The 12,990-nt window shown below is 41.5% G+C and overlaps 1 protein-coding gene across 1 annotated transcript in view; it reads right to left on the bottom strand.

The window, feature by feature from the left end:
- The window catches only part of DOCK5 (dedicator of cytokinesis 5), a 222,862-nt gene that overhangs the window by 137,957 nt on the left and 71,915 nt on the right, over window positions 1-12,990 (bottom strand). Inside the window, exon 3 of the mRNA XM_061200716.1 lies at window positions 1,615-1,655. Coding sequence (XP_061056699.1) covers window positions 1,615-1,655 — 41 coding nt within the window. The remainder of the gene's footprint in view (window positions 1-1,614; window positions 1,656-12,990) is intronic.

The raw sequence follows: 12,990 nt of genomic DNA, 5'->3' as shown, positions 1-12,990 counted from the left end.
GGCTGTAAACTATAGGTTCTCTAGTTAACAAGCATCCCAGGAGAAAAGGTCTTCTACTTTGGTCCTATCATGCTCTCATTCACACCAGAACGTCTGCTATCTTAGGTCCTTATATGAAAGCCTGGGGAAACTAAAGTCAGCAAGAGATTATTCATTTAATCAAATAATTTATAATTATTTTCATTATAATTAAGCTGAAAATGAAGACATGGGGCACAAGCATCTAACTGTGGGTAGAACAATTCAGCATCAGGATTTGGGGAGGGATAAAAGGATCAAAATTGTGGGAGTTGATACCTGCATTAAAAGCAAATATGCCTTTATTTTGGTAGATTATTAAATTGTCAGAGTTAATAAACTGTGTGTGTACACACCCATGTGCAAATACTGCGTGTTATCTGAGAGTCAACAACATAGAAAGCTTGAGTAGGACAGTCCTGTTTTTTGGTTTTTTTGGCTGTACCACGCAGCACATGGGATCTTAGTTCCCTGACCAGGAATCGAACCCAAGCCTGCTGCATTGGAAGCACAGAGCCTTAACCACTGGACCACCAGGGAAGTCCAGGACAGTCCTGGTTTTAAATGGCCCTATACCATGTGGGAAAGTGTTTTTCTGGGCCCATAGCTCTTTTGAGACTGTGTGCTAGCATCACTTCTGTATTGTGCCATATTTGAAGAGTAAAACCTGTGGATTTGTGAGGGGTTTTTTTGTTTTTGTTTTTTTTACTTAGCTGTTGATAAATTCTGAAATGTTTCTCTCACCCCTCCCAATTCACTATTTTGCATGTGAACTAACTGTGAAATAGTACGACCCTATCAACTTTGTTCTTTTCAAAAGAAAGTGCTGACAGGCTATGCTGTCCCAACGTGCAGTGTCACAGGAAAAGCGCTGACCTGACCTAAAATAAACTGAGGGGGTATTAACCTAACTCACAGATTTTCTTTAGCTTGATGATTAGCAGCTTTGGCACTGCCAAAAGGAACCCACGAGGGTCAGTATTTTTCAAACTCTTTGCCCATGATGAGACAGCAACCCAGAACTACTATCATAAAATATAATGAAAAATACATAAAATACTGTAAAATATATACCTAACACAACAGTTTCCTGAAACACTACATACCGTCACATTCTATTCTCTTTCTATTTTTCAGTGTTGTTTTTAAGAAAATGTTGGTTATAACCCACTCTACTGATTTCAGTTTGAAAACTACTACTCTGGTTTAACGATTTTTTAATAAAGGAAAGAGTCAAGTGGAAATGGGGAGACCCTTTGGTTCTGGGATTTCAGCACTGGAACTAAAGGATAAAGGGAGAAGCCCCGGTCCCCCCGCAAAACAGAGCAATGTCCTTGTGTGACCCTACAGCTCAGCCTGAGGGAACCAGGAGCAAGAAGTCCGCAGAGGCCCTACCTGGGGTGTCAAATTCACCTCCGGCCTTTATCCTTGAGTTGGCTGGTGGGAAATATGGCCAAGGTCAGAGAATTTGCTTTCAAATCTAAAGACTAGCCATCAAAGAGAAAGCAAACTAGGTCTACAGACAGCAGATAATGGAATCAGATACGACCACACAAAACTAGCACACAGATTTCAAACTAAAACGATAAGCCATACCTTTTTAGATTTATTTTGGAGGGTATATCCTCTGTACCAACCTGTCAGGGTAGAAGAGAACACAAAATCTTTTGTTATCTGGGACAATATAAAGACATTAGCAATATACGTCCTCATCTTGTTAGGATACTGGGATGGAATCCAGGAGACATTTAGCAGACAATATGAGCAATCTGGTTTATTATGCAATAAAAATCTAGATCTATTTCAGAGCTTTATTCTCTTGATAACTAAAGGATTTAAAATTCACTTAGAACCATGCCTCGTCCCTACTCCTTTGGAGAAAGGATAGAACAACAACAAAAAAAAACAAGACAGAAGGCAGCCCAACCTCTCAACACCTTAATACCTCCCAGCATTCAATGAATGTTTTTGTATAAATGAATATGAACTTTCATCCATTCATATACATTCTGAAAGTCAACTTATACTATTACAATAGATTGTACTATTAAAATAGATATTTAAAAATAATTTATATATATTCTCTCCCTCTCGCTTTCTCTCCTACTCCCACTTCCCTCCTCCCCAAGTTCCCAGGTTAAGAACCAATATTCTGGAACAATTTTAAATCGGAGTAGCAAACCTTATATATATAAATATTTACACCTAAAAACAAACTGAAATAAATAATGAAACAACATTTTAAACAATTCTTGGCAATGCTACAATACACCCTACAATGAAAAGATTTTATGTGTTTGCTTAACGAGGCTTTAAGTAAAGTCTTTAACTTCCTTTTAAAAATTCCGATCAATACACATATTCCTATGGATGTTTTCCCACCCTCTATCTTGTAAAGGGAGTATACAATCTAATCTGTCCATAAACAGATATTGTATACAAAATATTTATTGAACAGCTACTATAGGTAATTCACTGTAATAACTTTTCTCATTCCCCATGCCCATGAGGCATCAATGTGGTCATCTTGCTTAAGTAAACGCTGTTGTCCGTGGTCCAGATGTGTAAAGTAGCCATACACACACAGTGAGCAGACGCAGGCTGTAATGAAAACTTTAGGCATCATATTTCTGGACAAAACTAGTATGTAACTGGAAAATATACACACACTCCAATGTTCATAGCAGCACTACTTACGATAGCCAAGACATGGAAACAACCTAAATGTCCACCAACAAATGAATGGATAAAGAAAATGTGGTACATATATACAATGGAATACTACTCAGCCATAATGCAGCAACATGGATGGACCTAAAGATTATCGTACTAAGTCATACGTGGAATCTAAAATACGACACAAATAAACCTATCTACAAAACAGAAACAGACTCACAGACATAGAGAACAGACTTGTGGTTGACAAGGGGGAGGGGGATGGGGGGGTGACGGATTGGATAAACAACAAGGTCCTACTGTATATAGCACAGGGAACTATATCCGATATCCTGTAATAAACTATAATGGAAAAGAATACGAAAAAGAACATATATAACTGAATCACTTTGCTGTAGACCAGAAGCTAACACAACATTGTAAATCAACTACACTTCAATAAAAAAATAAATTAAAAAAATATTTCAGGCAGCTGTTAATAGCATTCTAGAACTCTCTTGTAATTTGTTCTATATAAAATCATCCAACACTGGACATGCCATCTATTTTGGATGTGTTAAAGCAGAGAGTTGAATTTACCTTCTTTGAGCATGGATTTATTAATATTTTCACAAATTTTAAACTGTCAGTATTCACACATGTTAAGGATTTTGCTATTTTTTACCAGTTAGAATGGGGTATTATGCTGTGAACTGGTTATAAGTTTGCATCAAGGCCCATGGTTGACAAAGAGATATCTGAACAGGAAAACACTGCTCCCAATTTAAGATGCCAAAATGCACGCGAGATCCAGTTATACCCACACCAAACAATTCTCCCAGGCCTCAAGAGTCTTCACCCATCTATACACACTTGCTTGGTTCTGCTAACATGTGAAAATGACTTTTGCGGGACTTCCCTGGTGGCGCCGTGGTTAAGAATCCGCCTGTCAATGCAGGGGACATGGGTCCGAGCCCTGGTCCGGGAAGATCCCACATGCCGCGGAGCAGCTAAGCCCGTGCGCCACAGGTACTGAGCCTGCACTCTAGAGCCTGCGAGCCACAACTACTGAGCCCGCAAGCCGCAACTACTGAAGCCCACGCGCCTAGAGCCCGTGCTCTGCAACAAGAGAAGCCACGGCAATGAGAAGCCCGCGCACCGCAACTAGAGAAAGCCCGCGCACAGCAACGGAGACCCAACACAGCCAAAAAAATAAAATAAAATAAAATAAACTTATTTTAAAAAAAGGAAAATGACTTTTGCGTGAATAAATGGCTTCAACTCCATCCTGGGCTGGGAAGGGGGAGGCAAGCTGAGAAACAAGACTTTAGTCTCTTCCAAGCAGTTTTCATCTCTCTATGACCTATAAACCCAAGATGTTACAACACAGACTGGGTCCACTTTCAGAGGGGAATTTATCTGTACTTTTGTCAATAATGTTTTTGCACAGCTATCCATCACAGAATTATACTTCGGAAACCTGTCGTTTTCGAAAACTTTTTTTTTTTTTTACCTCCTATTTTTTACCTCAAAGTCTTCTCTAGAATTGTGGTGTGTGCATAACCCCTATCTAAAGGCTCAAAATTACCACGCTGAATTTTACAAAAGTGAACGCTCACGTTCCTTGGCATTAGGTAGTAGCAAAACACTGTCTATTTCTGGAGTTTTCATCATAGACTGTCAGGACTCCATAAATTCAATAGCTTAAATGCAAGGGATTAGTAATAGTCCAAGAGTAGGTTTGCTCATTTCCACATTACCAACCGGGGTTGTGATACAAGCAAGAACATGATTTTCCAATTAATCCCAACATTTAAAGCAAGATAATTACAGTTAAATATGGTATGCTACTGAATGCATATCAACAAGTAGCTAAAATCAATGAGTTGTGTGAACTGGTCAGAATCTCAGATGCTTTCTTAAGTTAGAAAATGAAGGAAATGGTGGGGGGATGGTGAGTCCAGAGGACTAGTCTCACTTATAATTAGGTGAAATGACCGTCTCAAAAAGTAAGCTTCCAGCAACCATGTGGAACATCAAAAGTGATTCTACGCTAAGGGTTGCTCTTCGGTTCAGGAAAAGTCATTTCTGTTTTCCTGGGACTGCCCCATTCCAGAATAAAAATCTGTCCTCACCAATTTAAAAATATCAGAGAGTCCCTAATTCCATTGTCAAAGTCGCTTACTTTATCTGGTTTCTCAGATCATCTCCATCAGCCAAGACTCCATCACCTGCTCCATTTCACCTCACCTGTCCAGATGCATCTCTGGCCCCTGCCCACTTTCTGGCTCCCATAGGACAGGTCCCTTACTCAGCTCCTCGCCCCCTCTACATGCAACCATTCAACAAATATTTATCAAGCACTAGTTTAGATACCACGATGCAGTGGAGAGCAAGAGTTATCATGAAGATTACACTCTAATGTAAAATACATACATATATAGATAGATATATGATGATCTCAGAGAATGACAGTGCTAGGAAGAAGCACTCAAGGAGAGCACATGGCAGAAAATGATTAGTAAACATTGGACATGATGTCACATAAGGTGACCAAGGAAAGGCCACTGTGAGAAGCTAAATAGAACCAGTCACAAAAGAGGAGACAGCAACAAGAAGGTGGTCAGAGGGAGGCATGATTCTGGGCCCTGACTGCCTATTAGATTCAAAATACCGATGCCTGGGCCACATCCCCAAATACTCTGATTTAACTGGACTCAGGTGGGGCCCATGCTTCTAAAAAGTTCCCCTGGTGATGCCACCGTGCACCACACACATAGGTATCATGGACCATGGAGGAACTGGGGTTTTATCCTAAGCACATGGGGAATCCCCTGGAAGGTTCTAAATGACATCATGCCTCACACTTTTTTTTTTTTTTTAAACATCTTTATTGAAGTATAATTGCTTTACAATGGTGTGTTAGCTTCTGCTTTATAACAAAGTGAATCAGTTATACATATACATATGTTCCCATATCTCTTCCCTCTTGCATCTCCCTCCCTCCCACCCTCCCTATCCCACCCCTCTAGGTGGTCACAAAGCACAGAGCTGATCTCCCTGTGCTATGCGCATGCCTCACACTTTTAAAAGATCATGCTGGCTGCTCTATAAGAATGGATTGTCGAGGTGAGACACAGTGGAAAAAGGACACCAGTGAGGAGACTGGCAGGTACAACGAAAATGGGGAGAGATGAAAAGATGGAGGGCCTATTTTGAATCGATAAGAGTTGCTCATGATTTAGCTGGGACTAGCCATTAACTGGGGGAGGAAAGGCAAATACCAAGGGTACTTAGGTCTTGGGTGTAAGCAAATGAGTGGACAGTATTCTTCTTTGGTAGGAGAAGACTGAAAAAAGAAAAACACTGGGGAATAGGAGACAAGAGTCAGGAGACCTATTTGGTCTTCTGCTTCCCATCCTGAACAAGTAAGCCCTGAGCTATTAGGTGGGATGGGGCAACTTAGGCATCTGCAAAGGTGTGGGTGGGAGGCTCCACATGGGACCAGGCTGGCATGGGCTGTCAGAGCCCAAGCAGAACAAGGTATGCATCCATGTGGGCGTGTGGGGCTCACATGGGGCATTAGAGCCTGAGTGGGGTGAGGAGAAGGCCATCCACACAGGACTTGGGGCGGGGGTGGGCTGCCACGGGTTATCAGAGGTGAGGAAGCCGTCCACATGGGAGAAGGTGGTAATGAAGATGGGGAGGGGTTACATGCAGGGGAATTGATCAAGTACGCAAACATATTAGAAGTAGTGGAAGCCAGGCTTCCTGCTGTCACAGAAGGGAGTTCCAAGTACAGAAAGAGAAAAAACTGGAATGAACTCTGTGATGCTGAGTTGGAATTGAAGGTATCCCCATGTACTCATGACTTTCAAAATGCGTACAGAGGTCAAAATTCATAGAGGTGTTAATCTATATTTATACACACATGCATATTAGCCCTAGCTCTGCTGAAATACCTATTTAGTTTCTATTTTTCTGGCCCTGATACAGCTGATGGAGATCTCAGAAAGAAGCCCTGGTACTGGCCCAGAGAGCATCCAGACCAAGCTGAAGCCAGAGGACAGAGGATTCCATGAGGAACAAATCCAAGGAAAAAAATGGAACTGTGAAATTATCTCATTTGTCTGAACATATTAGAGGGAGGCAAATGATTTTGTCAGAAAGTTTGGCTATGAAATAGAGGTAGGTCCACAGAGAACCAAGAAAAAAGAAATAACACCTCTAGAAAAACCTATTCAAGAAAGGAAATGTTATCAAGGTACATGGATAGGTTCTGCTTGCTTATACCCCATGGGCACAATAATCTAAATAATATCTATTTTTAAAAATTATGATATATCTATATTGGGAGAGCTCCATTAGGGACAAATAGGTATATGTGTGCTTGGTGAGGAGTATAAGAGAACAAAATCCTTACCTTCCATAGAGAGCAGTGAATAAATAAAAATAAAAATGGAAATAGCAAGTAATAGAGGCATGTTATTTAGAAATGAAAAAGGCATATATCACAAAATTGGCTGAAGGAGCTGAAAATGGAATCAGAAACCAAGAGGAATTGGGAAAGGACTGTTGTTTTTCATTATAAACTTTGTAGAAATGACTTCACTTTTAAAACTATATCATTTATGACAATGACAAAATTTTTAAAAAATACACTGCATACACTTCTTGGTAAGCCAGGACTAGGCAAAGGCACAAAATAGGGAAAGAAAATAGATCAAGGTTGAGGGTGGCGTGGATTTGACTACAAAGGGACACAGGAGAATTCTGGGGGGCTGACAGAATTGTCCTATCTCTGGATTGGGGTGCTGTTTCACGATTGCATGCATTTGTCAAAAAGCCTGCTGAACTACACTCAATGGGTGAATTTTACTTAATGCAAATGATACTTAAAAAAAAAGACATGAGATACTATTATACACCCACCAGAATAGCTAAATTTAAGAATGACTGGATATGGCTAATTGTAACTCTCTTACATTACTGGAAGTTTCTTTTAAGATTAAAGATACACGTGACCTATGATCCAGAAATATCCCCACACTCCTAAGTATTTCCTCAAGATCAATGAAAACCTGTATCTATAAGAATACTTTACGAGAATACTTATCAAAGCATTCTTAATAGCCCAAAACTGGAACCCATCAAAATGCACATCAATAGAGTACCGACAAACTGTGGATATTCATGTAATGGAATATTAGTTGGCGATAAAATGGAATGAACTACAGTTATAAGCAACATCATGGGTGAACCTAAAAAACAATATGTTGAATAAGAGAAACGAAACACAACAGACACGCATAATTCCATTATATAAAGTTGAAGAGCAGACAAACTAATCAATCCATGGTGATCTAAATTAGAACAGTAGTTGTTTTTTGGGAGTGGGAATTATATGGAAGAAGGTGAAAGGGAACTTTCTGGAGCACAGGAAATATTCTATATCTTGACTTGAGTATTAGGCACATGTGGTACATTCATTTGTTAAAACTCCTTGAATTGTATACCTAAGATGAGTGCATTTCACTGTATATACGTTTTACTGCAATTTCTAAAAACCATGACAAATGTACACTAGCAAATGAACATGACAAAGTATCCAACTCAAAGTGACACAGAATTCAACCATAAAGGCATTGCTCAAATATTACTGAATATTTTTGTTGGAAACTACCTTGAAACCAGTTTGAGTCACATGTGAAAAATCAGAGCTTTTACTCTAATTTCTCCACTGTTTTTACTTTGTTTTGTGCCTCCCCAATGACAGTATTAATCTTACTCACTTTGTGCTCCAAAACTGATTCTGAACGAGTCCTGCTATTTCCAAAAGTTCAACACACATTGGAGATTCATTTATTCATTCAACAAACAGATGCTTAGGAGAGCAAGACCTACAACATCTCCATCCTTCTTGGTCTTATTTTATAACAGGAAGAGAAAGACATATACATGTGAACACACAAGGCTATGAATAAAGTCATTTCATAAAGGGCTAAAAGTTATGAAGGAAGGAGTGACAATGCACCCCAGTGTTCACTGCAGCACTATTTACAATAGCCAAGATGTGCCTAAATGTCCATCGACAGAAGAATGGATAAAGAAGATGTGGTATTTATATACAATGGAATACTACTCAGCCATAAAAAAAGAATGAAATAATGCCATTTGCAGCAACACGGATGGACCTAGATATTATCGTACTAAGTGAGGTAAGTTAGACAGAGAAAGACAAATATCATATGCATGCGGAATCTAAAACAACGACGCAAATGAACTTATTTACAAAAACAGAAACAGACTCACAGACTTAGAAAACAAACTTATGGTTACCAAAGGGGAAAGGTTGGAGGGAGGGATAAATTAGGAGTTTGGGATTAACATTACATACTACTATATATAAAATAGATAACCAACAAGGACCTACTATATATCCCAGGGAACTCTACTCAATATTTTATAACAACTTATAAGGGAAAGGAATCTGAAAAAAGAATAAATACATACGTAAGTATATGTATGTTTAAATGAATCACTTTGCTGTACACCTGAAACTAACACAGCACTGTAAATCAACTATACTTCGAGTAAAAAAAAAAAAGAGTGACAAGTGGAGGTGGGGTTACTTCAGTGTATGTGGTTAGAAAATTCTCTCTGTGGACAAGCAACTGGAGCTGAAGATTCACATTGCTAATGTGGTCGCTCATTTATTATACATAAAAACACTTATTCAACCCCAGCCGCCAGACACTGTCTTCAAGGAGGAAGGAAATAGATCGTAAACAAATAATGAAATACAAAAGGTCCTTTTTCTTTTAACATCTTTATTGGAGTATAATTGTTTTACAATGGTGTGTTAGTTTCTGCTGTATAACAAAGTGAATCAGCTATACATATACATACATCCCCATATGACCTCCCTCTTGCGGCTCCCTCCCACCCTCCCTATCCCAACCCTCTAGGTGAACACAAAGCACTGAGCTGATCTCCCTGTGCTATGCGGCTACAAAAGGCCCTTTAATGGTAACGCTTGGAGACACTGGCACACAAAGGGAGGGGTATGAATATGCTGAAGGCAATTACTGACCGGGACTCTGAAGATCTTTTTGAACCATAAAAGCACCATTTAGATGTGTAAGGCATGGAGCATTTTGCAAAATCTCTCCTCATTTTGCAGTCCCAGGATAAATGTTTCCTCTCCGCCCCCTCCATCAATAAATCATTTTTTATTGTGGTAAATTATACATAAAATTTAACATTTTAACCATTTTTAAGTATACAGTTCATTGGCATTAAACACATTCACACTGTTGTGCGATCATAAATAAATAATTTTTGACCTCCCGGGAATTAAAGGCAAGAAACAGATAGGGAGCCGTTGTTTCTATGTACCCTCACTGTGTGTGTGTCAGGGGAGGGTCCATAGAGGAGGTGCTAAATCCTGTTGTTTTTTTAAGTGTCACTGGCCTGGTAGCTCCCCGGGTGAAGCACAGTTAATTAGGCCAAGGTCAAAGTTCCATCCCTCGTGGGCCAGGTAAGCCTGTCAGGTTTCCATGGCCACAGCCTGCCCTCCCATTCCCAGTAAGTGTCCCTTGGAGAGATGGCTGAGGTCCCTCCCTCTAGGGAAGCTGGGAAGTAGCCACACTGGGTGCAAATCCCTCCCGGGACAGCCGGCTTGGTTGCTGCATCTTTATCTGAAGGTAGCACAGAGCCCTGGGGGTTCAGGATGTCCACTTTCTGAATGCAAGGACCATCTCAGTGAGGCTTTTGAAACTAAGCTCCAAGGCAGAGAGTGAAGGGATGCAAAGACAGTAAAAGACGATTCTATTCTTTTGTACCTTTTTGTGAGACAAATCAGTCATCTGGGTTAATGATCTGATCAATTTTGTGCCTTTGAGACAGGCGCATCCAGTAACTGCTGGAAGTCTGAGCTCCAAAGAACTCAGAGTTCACGGAAACTTAACACCCTCACCTCAAAAAGAGGAAACACAGGCAAGGAACTGAAAAGGTTGTCCAAAGTCAAGCAGTGACTTACTAGCTAAGCTGTGGGTCCGATCACAGGTCTCCTACAGCCCAGTTCATAGTTCGCTGCCTCCTCAGCTCCCCTGCTGGGGGGATGGCAAATGGGACACTTGCTCAAGGCACGGCCTCTCAGAGGAGGGAAGCTTGGCCACAGAATCCTCTCAACATAAACCCCACGTGCACAAGCACGGCAAGTCAGCAGAAAAGAAAGAGATGTGGTTTCCATCTTTTATTTCTTGAATGAACAAGAAAGAGACATGTCTTTGCGGTACCTGGCACACAGCAGACACTCAATAAACTTCTGATGAATATATTAATGAGAAGGAGAACTCCTAGAGCTAGTGGCCATGGATGGAATAGACTGATGGAAGGTCCACTAAAATCTGCTCCTCTGGGGTGAGATCTGACTGCAAGGTCTGAGACACCTTTCACCTCTCTCCCGGGAATCCTATGCCCAGTAGGCAGAGTGGGGTGGGGCCCGAGCACCTGCCCAGGAGGCCAGAAAAGAAGAGGCACTGCTCCTTATAAGGAAGATTCGTTGAAATCAAAAGGCCTGGGTCTCCATCCTGGTTCTGTGCTCACTAGCTCTGCGGGACTCCATTTCTTCAACCATTAATTTCAAGTAATTAAGGCTTTGATCTCTCAAACATCCTTCCACCAAAACATTCCTTTTTCCTCCCCCATTTCCTCGCCTCATAAAATCTAACTCCATAGCTAACAGGCAGAGAGAGGTTTGCTCTGGTTGCCTACCATGGATGGTGATGGTAAGACTTCTCCTTTCAACCAGCACACACCTCCTTAGACAAACGGAGACACCTGGTCCAGGCAGTGGACCAGCGGGAGGAGTGGATCCAAGTCACGGCCGACAGAACGGAGGGGTGACATACCCAAACGTCCCCCACAAAACTGGGAAATCTCTCTGTGACCTCACAGACGTCCCTGAAGCTCAGTGAGAGGGAGGAAAGAATTTCCTCCAGTCTAATCAACCTACTGACTCTGGTTTGCCCATTCCCTTTCAATTTTCTAGATATGGCTTTTTCTTTCTTTCTTTCTTTTCTAAAGCAAAGTAATCCTGGCAGCCGTTCGTCCTTCTGGCTCTTGGCTCTAATTCCCGTCTTCTGTGGTCCGTTTCTCTAACTTATACAACCAGTTCAAGCAAGCCAAAATGAATGGATGCAACATGTAGTTTTCTCAGTAGTAGCAATGAATTTGCTGTACCTTATTCTTCTATTGGTTTTGTTATCATCACACCAGTATTTGCAAGATAGATGAGAAAGGGGTACAGGTTTGTGGGTGAGGAATCCTTTCATCAAGCAAGATACATTGAAGGGGACTTCCCTCGTGGCGCAGTGGTCAAGAGTCCGCCTGCCAATGCAGGGGACACGAGTTCGAGCCCTGGGCTGGGAAGATCCCACATGCTGCGGAGCAACTAAGCCCGTGCGCCACAAATACTGAGCCCGCGTGCCACAACTACTGAACCCCGCACGCCTAGAGCCCATGCTCCGCAACAAGAGAAGCCCGCATGTAGCAACGAAGACCCAAAGTAGCCAAAAATAAATAAATAACTAGATAGATAGATAAATTTATTTTACAAAAAAAAAGATACATTGAAGGAGCCTCGCTTTTATAAGGAACTATGCTGGGCTCTGGTGGGGGGCCTCACTCAAGGAGTTTGGGCCTTTAATAAACCCCAACTCCCGATCTGGAAGACCTTCTAATCTAATTACTAGTAAAACAGAGACACACAGGTAAGGGGGGAGATATAAACTTGCCTGTCTAGTTAACCAGGATTTCTGGAATTTCAGTGCAGACTGCTTTTTCCATGAAACCACCTAAGCTGCCTGAGAAGGACACTGAGATTAGAGGCGAGAGATGAAGGAGGGAGGGAGGCTCCAGTAAGATAGGAAACTCATCCCGGGCAGAGACGCTGGAAATACGTGAGCCTTCGCTCAGAGGACGAATCAGCTGAAGTGAGGAAAGCCCTCCAGTGTGACCCGCCCTGAACCTAAGACCCCTTCCACCTGGTCCCCTAGAAACCTGCTCCAAGTTCCTCAGTGGAATGCCTCTTAAAAGTGAAAGTGTGAGACTACAGCGTTAAGACTCCAAACGTGAACCGCAGGGCCCCACTTTGTGGACCCGGACAGCCAGGGGTGAGGAGACACTGCCAGGGGTGTGATAAGACAAGCAGTGACAGAAGCAGAGGTGGAACCCAAGAGTGGTGACAGCATTAAGAGTCCTGGTGGCAAAACATCAGAAGCAAGAGGAAGAATATAAACCACGTGGGACCTT

Source organism: Eubalaena glacialis, chromosome 9 (assembly GCF_028564815.1).
Source record: "Eubalaena glacialis isolate mEubGla1 chromosome 9, mEubGla1.1.hap2.+ XY, whole genome shotgun sequence".
In the NCBI taxonomy this organism is placed as follows: Eukaryota; Metazoa; Chordata; class Mammalia; order Artiodactyla; family Balaenidae; genus Eubalaena; species Eubalaena glacialis.
Note: the sequence above shows the minus strand (reverse complement) of the source record. Positions and strands in the feature narration are given on the sequence as shown.